The sequence below is a fragment of the Ptiloglossa arizonensis genome, chromosome 5 (assembly GCF_051014685.1).
Source record: "Ptiloglossa arizonensis isolate GNS036 chromosome 5, iyPtiAriz1_principal, whole genome shotgun sequence".
Lineage (NCBI taxonomy): Eukaryota > Metazoa > Arthropoda > Insecta > Hymenoptera > Colletidae > Ptiloglossa > Ptiloglossa arizonensis.
Window position 1 is genome coordinate 19,117,169 of NC_135052.1, and position 13,524 is coordinate 19,130,692.

A 13,524-nucleotide genomic window follows, 5' to 3' on the forward strand; every position below is an offset into this window, starting at 1 on the left:
AAAAAAAAATTTTACCTCAAAAATTCTCCAAACTATAAACCAATTTCTAAGGGGACTCAAAATTCCCAAAGTGGGCAAACTTCATCTTGGAGATTTTTCACAGTGAAAATCTCTTGGAAAACAAATTTGAAGAAAAAAAAATTTCACCTCAAAAATTCTCCAAACCATAAACCAACTTCTGGGAGGACTCAAGATTCCCAAAGTGGGCAAAACTGCTTCGAATCTTGGAGATCTTTCAAAATAAAAATCTCTTGGAAAACAAATTTGAAGAAAAAAAAATTTCACCTCAAAAATTCTCCAAACCATAAACCAACTTCTGGGAGGACTCAAGATTTCCAAAGTGGGCAAAACTGTTTCGAATCTTGGAGATCTTTCACGGTGAAAATCTCTTGGAAAACAAATTTGAAAAAAAAAAAATTTCACCTCAAAAATTCTCCAAACTATAAACCAACTTCGAGGGGGATACAAGATTCCCAAAGTGGACAAACTCCATCTTGGAGATCTTTCACGTTGAAACTCTCATGAAAAACAAATTCGAAGAAAAAAAATTACTCCGTTCCCAAAAAATTGCTCTCGACTCGCAAGAAACGAAATAGTGGTGAAGTCAGTCCGTGTACGCGAGAGTTCAACGCGAGTATCTATTTCGACGTCGAATGGTGGACTCCCGGTCCGAAAATAAAGGTAAAATCGTGACACGCGATTCCGAATTGGTAAACGTCGGACAAAACGTGCGAGAGTGCGACCGGTGGCCGAGAATCGAACGTGTTCCCGATACTATTCTGATCCGTGTCCTTGACGAACAACGTACCCGCAGTTGTCTAGTAAGCCTGGAACTTGGCCGTGGCCGATTGATCGCGCACCAGGGTCTCTTCGTTGTACCAACAAACCGCTCCGCCGAGGGAACCTGAGGATGCCAGAAACCATCGGCCACGAGCACGCACGCCGAAAATAAAGAGAGGAGTGATTTTCATCGAGAAAATAATCGTCTCTCTTCAGTATACCGAGGGTTATCCGACTTGGTGGCAGTGCTCGCGGAAACCCTTGGAAACCGGCCCGAATGAATCGATTCCACGAGGTAATAAATAGAAACCAGGTGAAACCTTTTGTCACCGAATCGCTGGAATTTTATTTATCTTCCAACGGGACCGATTAGGCTCGATTAGATACACACGGTACGTGTCTTGGGTGTGTATCCTTGGAACATATTGTGAAGGAAGAGAAATTAATTTTTTACGATTGGTAAACAAATAGGACGATTTCGATCGTCTCGGTGTCACTACCCTTCTGAACCAAGGTGCTGGGGTGTACAGTTTCATTTTTGTATATCGTTGCAAGTGTTCCACGAGAGGTATTCTTCGTTTGGGATTTTATTGAATTTTTTCTCGAGTGAATCCGTGTCGCTTATAAATTCATTAAAAAGACGATCATTTCCCCATCGTAATCGATGTATCTGTTATTTGATCGTGTTTAACGAACGGTAGTCGTCAACGCTTGAGAATAATTTCTCGTTCGTTCAACGTTCACGTGGTGAATTTCCATCGTCTCGTTAACTGGTGGTGTTTCCCAAGGGCTGTTCGGAATGTTCACTTCTCGCTCTCGAAACGCGTCTCGGGACCTTTCGGGAGTAGAACTCGGGTAGTTGACGCGGTGAAAAGTTTGTTTCCCACGATCGTGTCACGGTGCCGCGTTTCTCTTAGCCGGGAAACGGAGACCAAAAAGCTGAGATCGTCGACCTCGCGTGCAAAGAGGCCACTCGAGCTCCACGAGAACGCTTTGGAGAACCGACAGAAGCCGCCACAGCCTGTACAAGAAGCAGAAACCCGCGGTGAAATTGATCCAGCGTATCGGTGCACTTGACTCCTACGGGCCATCGAGTAGGCTAATTTTAATACCGTCTCGAGGGGACTCCTTCGACCTCTGTGATGATCAACGATCATGGCGCCAGGAGCAACGACCCTGACGAGCCTCTTGCTGTTGGTGACGATCGCGAGGTGCCCGAGCGTCTTCGCGAGTCCCCAGCCACCCTCCATCAAGGTTCTGAGGGGTGTCAGGCTACCGGGTGGCTACATGGAGGTGGTCCAGGAGGAACACTGTTCGTACGGTGTCGTTCGATTGACCTGCAGGTCCTTGAAGGCGTTCATTTTCGTCCTCGAGGCGGAGTATCGGTCAAACGCCACCAGGATCTGCGGATACGAGCCTCGGAGGTTCATCGAGAAGAAGACCTCGAAGGGTAGAGCTGCCGTGACCTTGAAGAGCATGGAACTGAGGGGGAATTACATCGACGAGCCTGACGAAGAACGACTCGGCACTGTGGACATTCGACAGTCGGTTAACAGAAGGTACGTGCTTTAAGATTAGATGTTGATGATCGAGGTGTTGAGATCTTGAAATTTTTTATGTTTTCGAATTTGGATTTAAACGTAGTCCTACTGTAGGTTCAGTTTTACGATGATTCTTTTTTGAGTTGCTTTGAATAAATTGTGGAAATATATTGGGAAACATTGCAGTAGATTTACTAGTGTGCCTTTCGAATATTTATGGTCAGTTCAATATGAAATATTATATAATTCGATCGTATATGTTTTGAAATTTTAATGATCGTATATATGTCAGATTGTCATTTTTAATGTACGTTTTATTCGGTATTAGAAACTTTTACTTGGATACGTACGTACTTTGCTTCACTTTGTTCACAAGTATCGACCAGTTTGAGCAGTTTGGTTAAAAATTGGGACACATTGCTTACAAAAGTGTTTTCTGTTGCGATTGAACAGTGACTCGTTCTGTTACGTCAGTGAGATCAATTTTTGTATTCTTAGACTAGGAAAACAGTGAATTCGAATGAAATTCTCGTCTATCGGGAAACCATTTCTTCCCGAGGAATAATAAACAAATAGAAATGTGTTCTTCCCGAGCACACATTTATTTTTCCAAAATACGTAAATGGTATGTTGGAAGCATATTTATCTTTCTAAGAAACGCCTCGAATGATCGTGATTCTGTTTAGTCTAAGGAGAAATTTATTATTAGACATATTGTTTTGCCGAAGCTTCGATATTATTACTCTTTTTAATAGTCGTAGCGCTTTTTTTCGAAAAGAGAATAAAAATTCTAAAGTACGTCTAGACTTCGATATTATTCGCTTTTGATGGTCGTATAGCTCTCTGAAAAAGGAATGGAAAATCAGACGTGGATTTCTGGGTCTCTGATTGTGAGTGGATCTAGATTTTTAAACCTTTGCACTCGAGAGGCGACTTTCGGTCGCCAATTAATGCAACGGAATTTTTCTAATTTTTCCAATTATTCTAGTTTTTCTAATTATTCTAATTTTTCTAATTTCCAAGAAAAACCTTGTAACTCGAGGTGAAAAGTGTACGTTGATTTCCGGATCTCTGAGTGGACCTAGATTTTCAAACCTTTCCACTCGAGAGGCGTTTCTCGGTCGTCAATTAATGCACCGGAATTTTTCTAATTTTTCCAATTTTTCTAATTTTTCAAATTTTTCTAAGTTTTCTAATTTTTCAAATTTTTCCAATTTTTCTAAGTTTTCTAATTTTTCTAATTTCCAAAAAAAACTTTGTTCTCGAAGTGAAAGGTATACGTCGATTTCTGGATCTCTAAGTGGACTTAAATTTTCAAATCTTTGCACTCGTAAGGCGTTTCTCAGTCGCCAACTAATACACCAAAATTTTTTTAATTTTTCCCATTTTTCTAATTTTTCCAATTTTTCCCATTTTTCCAATTTTTCTAATTTTTCTAATTTCCAAGGAAAACCTTGTAACTCGAGGTGAAAAGTGTACGTTGATTTCCGGATCTCTGAGTGGACTTAAATTTTCCAACCTTTCCACTCAAGAGGCGTTTCTCGGTCGCCAACTAATGCACCAAAATTTTTCTAATTTTTCTAATTTCCAAAGCTTGATAACTCGCAGTGCAAGAAACGCTTCGTAAAATATACAAAAATACACGATCCGAGTTGATTCCACGATTTATTCTCACCGTTCGTTTAAAAGATCTTAAAAAATCGTCCAATATTCTACGTAAAAGAATCGATCGAGCCCAGAGGGTTAAGTTCTCGAATCGTGGCCGTCGTGTCGAGATTGCGTAACGTGTGAACAATTGGCCCCGGAAGGTATTTTTCCATGTTCCACGGGCTCGCGTCGAGGTATTTCTTTCGCCTTTCGTCGCATTTCGACACAGTAACCGCCTCCGAGCGGTAACACGAGTCACCCACTAGGCATCCGCAAGGAAAGGAGAGAGTAAAGAATATTCGGTTACCGGTGCGTAGACCACAGAACTAGAAAACCACGCTCGCCACGGTGCTGATCCACAGTCGGAGCAACAGCAACATTTTTCACGATACTTGTTGATCCAATTCCCATTCACACAACGCGGATATCGATAAACTGACCTAATAAACGACCTGTGCCGCAAACAGGCTTGGGTTTAGTAATAGCGGATTTACATTTCGTTGAACCTCGCCCTTCACTCCAATCTCGTTTCTTTCTGTTCGCGTGAACGCAAGACATTGTATTAGAATCTACTGTATCTTTTTTTTTCGTATATATTGTTTCTAATTGTATCTTTCAATTTTTTAGTACACGAATCATGTTCTAATTTTACAAAAGTACGAATAGTAGTACTGTCGTTGGAAATATACTTTTCAATTTAATTCTTGCAATGGCAACACTGTACGGTACGCTTCGACTAAGATTCAATTTTAGAAAAATAGATGTACAATTTTATTCTCAGTGAGTATAGGTTATCCGATTATTTTTGTTTCCTAAAAAAAAATAGTCTCTTGTTTTTATCGACACGGAAAAATTCACACAAAGCACGAATCGAGAATACTAGCCTCTTTAATTTTCAAATATGTGGATTTCTAAATCCGACTGGAAAAAAATAACCGAAAGTTTATACGTTTGACTTGTCGTCCTCTTCATTGACCCCGATTCTTTTTATATCTTTACATCAAAATCAATAGATTTCTTTTTGTACGATTCTCGTATTAATCTCTCTCGTGAATTTTGAAAAGACGATAATAAATCGAATAACTGTTCAAATCGAGGGTAAAATAAAAGTTTCGACCGGTTCCTTTCATTAGGATTCTCTATACGTTACTTTCGATGGAAAACGGTAACAATTGTTACAACGAGGTTGCTAAATCTCCACCGTTGACGTTTTTATTATTTCACCGATCGTTTTTACTCCATTCCCCGGTACTCGGCTACGAACCGAATCAGATCCTCTCCAAACAAGCGTTTCGCGGAAACTTTTCCCAGTTTGGTCCTACGCCATTGCGTCGATATTATATTCGTGCCATTGTCGCCGTTCGTAGAAAAGCGCCGGGGGTGGACGTCGACAATCGCGTCACGAATACAATAGAAGAGCGCAATTTCGTGGAATTAGACCGGTATCTGTCGAGAAATCGTCGTTTCTCTTATTTTCTTTTCCTTTTTTTTCTTTTTCTTTCATTTTTTTCTCCGCAAAAGTTCGGTCCTTTGTTGTTCTCGTTCCGTGGTCCGTGACGTGTCTTCGAGGGCGGAGCGCAAAATCTCGGCACGCAAAATCGTCGTTTGATGTGCGCCAGCAAAGCGTACGTGAAGTTTTAATTGCCTTTTGAGCGACGTTCGATGCCCGCCGAAGGAGAAATCGTTTCCGAGGGAGTGCATCGCGCGCGCCAGCCGCACAGCTCGATGAACTTTGCAAATAAGGGGTTGCAACCGGGGCGCTGGAGGGAACGAACCGCCCTGTCTCACCCTTTTGGGATCGAGTTCCGTCTTGGTGTCGGGCCAGTGAATTGATTTTACGTTTTTTCGTTTCTTATTTTCGCAAAATGCTAAACAACCAAGTAAACAAATCGCTTTGGGGCAGTAATGTGCGTTGAATCTTTCCATAGGCGTAGGAAGATGTAGTGAATCACTGGTGTATGCGTTGCCAGAAGAAAAATTAAATACATTTGCATGACAAAGAGAAGGACAAAATTTATGCGTCATTACGAAAGGAGAAAGGTAGTTTGAATCAACATTTTATGTGTTTTGTTTCTTATTTTCGTAAAATGCTAGACAACCAAGTAAACAAATCGCTTTGGGGCAGTAATGTGCGTTGAATCTTTCCATAGGCGTAGGAGGATGTAATGAATCACTGGTGTATGCGTTGCCAGAAGAAAAATTAAATACATTTACATGACAAAGAGAAGGACAAAATTATTCGTAATTACGAAAGGAGGAAAGTAGTTTGAATCAATATTTTAGGTTTTTCGTTTCTTATTTTCGTAAAGTGTTAGACAACGTCGTAAACAAATCGCTCTGAGATAGTAATGTGCGTTAAATCTTTCCATAGGCGTAGGAGGATGTAGTGAATCACTGGTGTATGCGTTGCCAAAAGAAAAATTAAATACATTTACATGACAAAGAGAAGGACAAAATTTATGCGTCATTACGAAAGGAGAAAGGTAGTTTGAATCAACATTTTATGTGTTTTGTTTCTTATTTTCGCAAAATTCTAGTCAACATCGTAAACAAATCCCTCTGAAATAGTAATATGCGTTCAATCTTTCCATAGGCGTAGGAGGATGTAGTGAATCACTGGTGTATGCGTTGCCAGAAGAAAAATTAAATACATTTGCATGACAAAGAGAAGGAAAAAATTTATTCGTAATTACGAAAGGAGGAAGGTCGTTTGAATCAACATTTTATGTTTTTTGTTTTCTTATTTTCGCAAAATTCTAGACAACGTTGTAAACAAATCGCTCTGAAATACTAATGTGTGATGAATTTTTCCATAGGCGTAGGAGGATGTAGTGAATCACTGGAGTATGCGTTGCCAGAAGAAAAATTAAATACATTTGCATGACAAAGAGAAGGACAAAATTTATTCGTAATTACGAGAGGAGAAAGGTGATAAAGAGACTACTTTAGGATGAAGGTGGTTTGAATTGACAATTTAATGATTGTTTCGGAATAAAAATTAGTATACACGTGTATATATATTGTACTGTAGTTTTATGAGATATGTATCATTTTCCCGGAGAAATTTTTGTCAATGTTTCTCTTAATTCTCAACGCAACACGAAGAAACTTTTGATAATTGTTTAACTTTGTTTTTATTTTGACTAAACATTCGATACTCAATCACATCGACTCGGAGTATAATGTTCTGTTCGTTCAACAATTAATATTTAATCTCGATAAAAAAATATATATACAAGTACAGGAGAGACAAAGTACAGATAAACCACTGATAAAAACCTAACCTCAATATACTACACGCGAGAGCGCTACGTAAACATATACCGTATCATCGAACATAACCAAAAGGCTCGATGGAGAACGTTTTAAATAAATATTCGATACCGGTGGGATTGCTCGTATCGACGCAAACAAACTTCGCAATTAAACTTTATTTACCGGATTCGAGGAGAACGCTGACGTTATAACCTAACCTCGATTCGTTTCACGCGGTAGCAGTTTACGTAAACGCGGTTTTCGTCGACCCAAACGATCCACAATGGAACGAGAGTGTCACGACCCTGAGAGTCTCCGCTGCGTCGAAAAATTCAAAGGGATTCCGCGCGTGGGTGGCACGCGAAACGTTATTTCCCTTTTATTTCCGGCAGGGGGAGCAGCGGCAGCGATAATATCGTCACGAGAGGGGAGACTTTCGGCCCGTTGGGTTCGCGAAAGGGTTGGAAAAAAATACCACCCCCGTTTCTATTGTACGCTCGGAGCTCGTGCCACTTTCGATTCCCGCGCGACAATCATTCCGATCTGAAAACAATTCGCGATTCCACCTCCCTTTGTACCGCCCGGGGTTGCGAGCGTTTTCGACACCCGGTACACGCTCTAATGACCGACGTCGCTTATTTAATTGACGACGCGGGAGCGAGGAATCGATACAATCTGCGTTGCGCCGTTTGCGATGCAATAATCTATGAGCGTGCGGGTACACCGCGTTCGAAGGGAACGAGTTTTCATATTTCTGTACCTGGGCGTCCACGATTCGTAGAAAATTCTATGTTAAACGTATGCGTTACTTTTTTTTATTTCTATTCACTTTTTTTTGTTGTTTAATACTACGTTTTGATGTAAGACGTAAAGTATTACTATTGTTGTTGTTATTATTTCTATTATTATTGTTGTTATTGTAATTACTATTGAGTCGTTCGCAAAGTCATTTGGTTTTTTTTTGGTGACAATGAAACACGATTTTTTTAGAGTGTATAAATATTTTAGTAAATTATATATTCTCCATTTTGGGAAAGTAAATTATATATTCTCCATTTGGGGACTTTCCGAACAACCTAATATTATTATTGTTATCGTTATTGCTATTCTTATTGTTATTATTATTGTTATTCTTATTACTATTATTATTGTTAGTCTTATTACTATTATTATTGTTATTGCTATTATTATAATTACTATACTATTATTACTATTATTATTACTATTATTATTGTTATTGCTATTATTATGATTACTATACTATTATTACTATTATTATTACTATTATTATTGTTATTGCTATTATTATGATTACTATACTATTATTACTATTATTATTGTTATTGCTATTATTATGATTACTATACTATTATTACTATTCTTATTACTATTATTATTGTTATTGCTATTATTATGATTACTATACTATTATTACTATTATTATTAGTATTATTATTACTATTATTAGTACTATTATTAGTACTATTATTATTACTATTATTATTACTATTATTATTCTTATTATTTATTATTAATTACTGTGCAGAGAGCAGAAAGAGGGAAACTAAATAGTAAAATGGAATTGTTTCCAAGTTATATATAAAAATCCTTATTTATTTGTACAAGAGACACTCGAAATCACTACCGTGCATTTCGATACAAGCACGTAAGCGCTTTATCGTTGATCTTCTTATCCTCTCGACATATCCAGGTGTTAGGTGGATTTGCTGAATACCTTGTGTGCAATTCCCTGACAGGATATTTCAATATTGCCAATGGACGTTTCGTAAACACTGAGTTTCGCATAATTTCACGGAAGAAACATTCCATGGTTTTATGTTCGTGGATAACATTAATAGGATAATTAAAAAGCATTGTTCATAGACTGTCGAATGAAATCGAGTATTTTATTTAATATCTCGAAGGAACGATTGCAGCACACAAGGTTACAACATAAAAACTAGATCGAATAAGATATAATAAACTATTTTATCGTTTTTGAATATTAAATTCATTACCCAAATGATTTCCACATATTACGAGACACCCTGTGTTACACAGTGGCGAATCTACCGTGAATTTTAGGAAGCTCGAGTTTCAGGCTCGCAAATACTTACGAATTATTGGAGACTTGATGTTAAAAATAAAAAAAAACCAACGATTAAAGTCTCTTTCACCGAACTTGAACAAATAAATCAACGAGATACATTCTTTATGGTTTTCGTTGATATTTTCATTTTTCTGTCATTGAAATTTTTATTCTTTTTTCTGATACTTTTGTATATTCTTTCATTAATGAATTTTATGTTAATTTTACGAACACTCGTAAACGATAATAATTAATAACATCGTGAATATATTTCATTAATATACAAAATTCGTTACGACTCTCGGAGATTTTAACTTCAGGCCCCAAGAACTGTAGATCCATCACTGATCATATATTATGTATGTATGTTAACGTCGTTTTTCTTCGTTTTTCAGATGTTCTGGACAGAAGCATTGTCGCTACAGTTTCATCACCGACCATCCACGGGCAACCTACTGGGACCCAGCCACTTTGCGATTAAAGTACGCCTGTATACCTGGTATGTAGTACTCGAAATTTATTTAAAATACTCGAACACCGTCTGTACGTTCGATCGTTAAAGATACATCGAGATTGAATAAAATGTAACATCCTCGAGAATTAAATTATGCCAAAAGTTTAAAATATTAAAACAACTTTCCACTAAAGATCGTTGTTAAAATCAGAATCGTATTACACTGAAATTACAACAAACAGTCTATAATTAATTAAGACACATCGAAATTGAAAAAAAAATATCCTCCAGATTTAAATTATACCAAAAGTTTAAAATATTGAAACAACTTTCCACTAAAGATCATTGCTCAAAGTGAGAATCGTATTACACTGAAATTACAATAAACAGTCTATAATTAATTAAGACACATCGAAATTGAACAAAAAATAACATCCTCGAGAATTAAATTTTGCCAAAAGTTTAAAATATTGAAACAACATTCGACGAAAAATTGTTGCTAAAGTCAGAATCGTATTACACTGAAATTACAATAAACAGTTTATAATTAATTAAGACACATCGAAATTGAAAAAAAATATCATCCTCAAGAATAAAATTATACCAAAAGTTTAAAATATTGAAACAACTTTCCACTAAAGATCGTTGCTAAAGTTAAAATCGTATTACACCGAAATTACAATAAACAGTTTATAATTAATTAAGACACATCGAAATTGAAAAAAAATATCCTCAAGAATAAAATTATACCAAAAGTTTAAAATATTGAAACAACTTTCCGCTAAAGATCGTTGCTAAAATGAAAATCATATTACACCGATATTACAATAAACAGTCTATAATTAATTAAGACACATCGAAATTGAATAAAATATAACACCCTCGAGAATTAAATTTCGTCAAAAGTTTAAAATATTGAAATAACTTTCCACTAAAGATCGTTGCTAAAGTTAAAATCGTATTACACCTAAATTACAATAAACAGTTTATAATTAATTAAGACACATCGAAATTGAAAAAAAAATATCATCCTCGAGAATTAAATTATACCAAAAGTTTAAAATATTGAAACAACTTTCCATTAAAGATCGTTGCTAAAGTGAGAATCGTATTACACCGAAATTACAGTAAACAGTCTATAATTAATTAAAACACATCGAAATTGAAAAAAGAATATCCACAAGAATTAAATTTTGCCAAAAGTTTAAAATATTGAAACAACTTTCCACTAAAGATCGTTGCTAAAGTGAGAATCGTATTACATCGAAATTGCAATAAACAGTTTATAATTAATTAAGACACATCGAAATTGAAAAAAAATATCATCCTCAAGAATAAAATTATACCAAAAGTTTAAAATATTGAAACAACTTTCCACTAAAGATCGTTGCTAAAGTGAGAATCGTATTACACCTAAATTACAGTAAACAGTCTATAATTAATTAAGACACATCAAAATTGAATAAAATATAACATCCTCGAGAATTAAATTTTGCCAAAAGTTTAAAATATTGAAACAACATTCGACGAAAAATCGTTGCTAAAGTCAGAATCGTATTACACTGAAATTACAATAAACAGTCTATAATTGATTAAGACACATCAAAATTGAATAAAATATAACATCCTCGAGAATTAAATTTTGCCAAAAGTTTAAAATATTGAAACAACATTCGACGAAAAATCGTTGCTAAAGTCAGAATCGTATTACACTGAAATTACAATAAACAGTTTATAATTAATTAAGACACATCGAAATTGAAAAAAAATATCATCCTCAAGAATAAAATTATACCAAAAGTTTAAAATATTGAAACAACTTTCCACTAAAGATCGTTGCTAAAGTGAGAATCGTATTACACCGAAATGACAATAAACAGTCCACAATTAATTAATCCCGAGGAATTGTGCATGTTTATTCTACGAAACGGTGTAATTATTCTATAGAGATGTAAAAAAAAGCACGTGAGAAACAGGAAGTGAAACGATTATCGTTCCTCGCACGCACGGTAATTTCCTCCTCTCGGACAATCGATGTCCAGTCGTGTCGAATCAATGATCTACAATGCAGATAACCGGAAACAAATGCATACGAGCTGCACGGTATCGATGGCTGCGAGGTGTGCACGAAACGACACGTGTGTCACGTTCGTAGATTTTTATCTCGTGAAAGTGTTTGATGATTGTGTACGTCGTAAAAGGTCAGTTTTTTTGAAGGTGGTCTGGAATAATAAAAGACACTTTACCCGGATGACAATCTGTGTGCAACGATGTCCAGGCATTGCACTTTGCACGTGTCGTTGCAGTGTAAACACATCTTGTACGAAAAGGATGAAAATCGTATGCATGATAATATCGATGATAATCTCGACTCGAGAAACCGTATCGAAGAAATAAACTAACCGCGTAACGGATTCAAGAATAGAACAATTCGAAACACGTTCGAGTAATTTATATTTCATGCAACGTAGACAAAATTAACCATCTTCGGTCGATAGGTCGAGGACAAACGAACGAAACATTATTTTTTCCAGAAAATATTCCTCGAATGGAAAATTTCGATTCGATTCTCTAGAAACAAATTAACCGATTGTATATTTCATTACTCAAAGTATACACACGTCCACTGATTTTTTAAGAGCTAAATTAACATTGTTCTTTATTCTGACAGCAAAAATTTGAATGTGTAGTCGGTTCTATAAAATGGAATAATATCAAGCTTCTCTAATTGGAGCTTAGCGAGATTTCAAAGAAATCTCTTGATCGATTTGGAAAACTCTAGAATATTTGCCAGTAGTTTAAAGCTACTGCGTTTTACAATTTTTATAGAGTTGCTTTTCTAATTCTGTACGAGGAACTACGAACGTGTATGTCGATTGTCAGATCTCGAACGTTAGTTCGAAAGAAGAAAAAAGGACGATTGGTGGTAGTTCCGACCTCCAATTTATAGGGATTAGAATTACGGTTGGACGCTTCATAAAGGCAGCGAGTACTTCCGGTAAACGACCAACGTGACGAACGCCTGGTTGCACGCGACAGAAAGAAGAAATTCCTAAAGGACACGCTAATCCATGATTTCTATGCAACGGAATGTACGCTGGGATCGTGAAAGGCACGAAAAGGTTTAAACGATATGAATGCGAATCGTTGAAAAGGATGAGGAAACGTTTCCACGGAATAATATTTTCACAATTTCGCGATCAATCGGCGCACGATTCGAATGAAAACTGTTGGGTGTTCCGTTCGTCGCGATCGATCGTCGACAACGAATTTAAAAACAAACAAAAATAACGTACCTTTGATACTGAAATTAATATCGCGGTGTATCGTTGAAATTTTGATGAAAATTTAAACGATTGCTCCGATATCAAAATTTGCGAAGAATCGTTATTCGATATTGTCGAGTGTTCAAAATTGAAAATTCGTTGGGTTCTTACACTTTCGTACATTACAAAATTGCGATTTACGATCGTATGAAAAGAAAGAAACTCAAATTCACAAATTTTCGTAATTATAAAAAAAAAAAAAAACAAATTGCCAATTTTTTGAATTATATTCGATTTGTGTACGGACTAGGTAAACACGGATTTAGTAAAATTAAAAAGTTCTCGATTTCTCGTTTAATTCGATAAAAGTTCCAATTCTTGACACTCTACTCGAGGTTTTAATATTATTGTTCAACGATCGATCGATGGTTTACTCGTTAAGTATAATTACAAACATGAATTAATTTTTATCGTATAATTAATATAATTACA

At 36.2% G+C, this 13,524-nt stretch overlaps 1 protein-coding gene across 7 annotated transcripts in view; it reads left to right on the forward strand.

Annotated features, from left to right (window-relative positions):
• The first annotated feature begins 424 nt into the window (after positions 1 to 424).
• The window catches only part of LOC143147374 (uncharacterized), a 59,628-nt gene continuing 46,528 nt past the window's right edge, over positions 425 to 13,524 (forward strand). For 4 of the 7 annotated variants that reach the window (XR_012992247.1, XR_012992248.1, XM_076312576.1 and 1 more), the window contains exons 1-2: positions 425 to 2,339; positions 9,708 to 9,811. Coding sequence is in view for 4 of the 7 variants with exons in the window: in XM_076312576.1 (XP_076168691.1) it covers positions 1,936 to 2,339; positions 9,708 to 9,811 (508 nt within the window). In the remaining 3 variants the exon portion in view is untranslated. The remainder of the gene's footprint in view (positions 2,340 to 9,707; positions 9,812 to 13,524) is intronic. The other 3 variants (XR_012992249.1, XM_076312578.1, XM_076312580.1) reach the window with 2 other exon arrangements.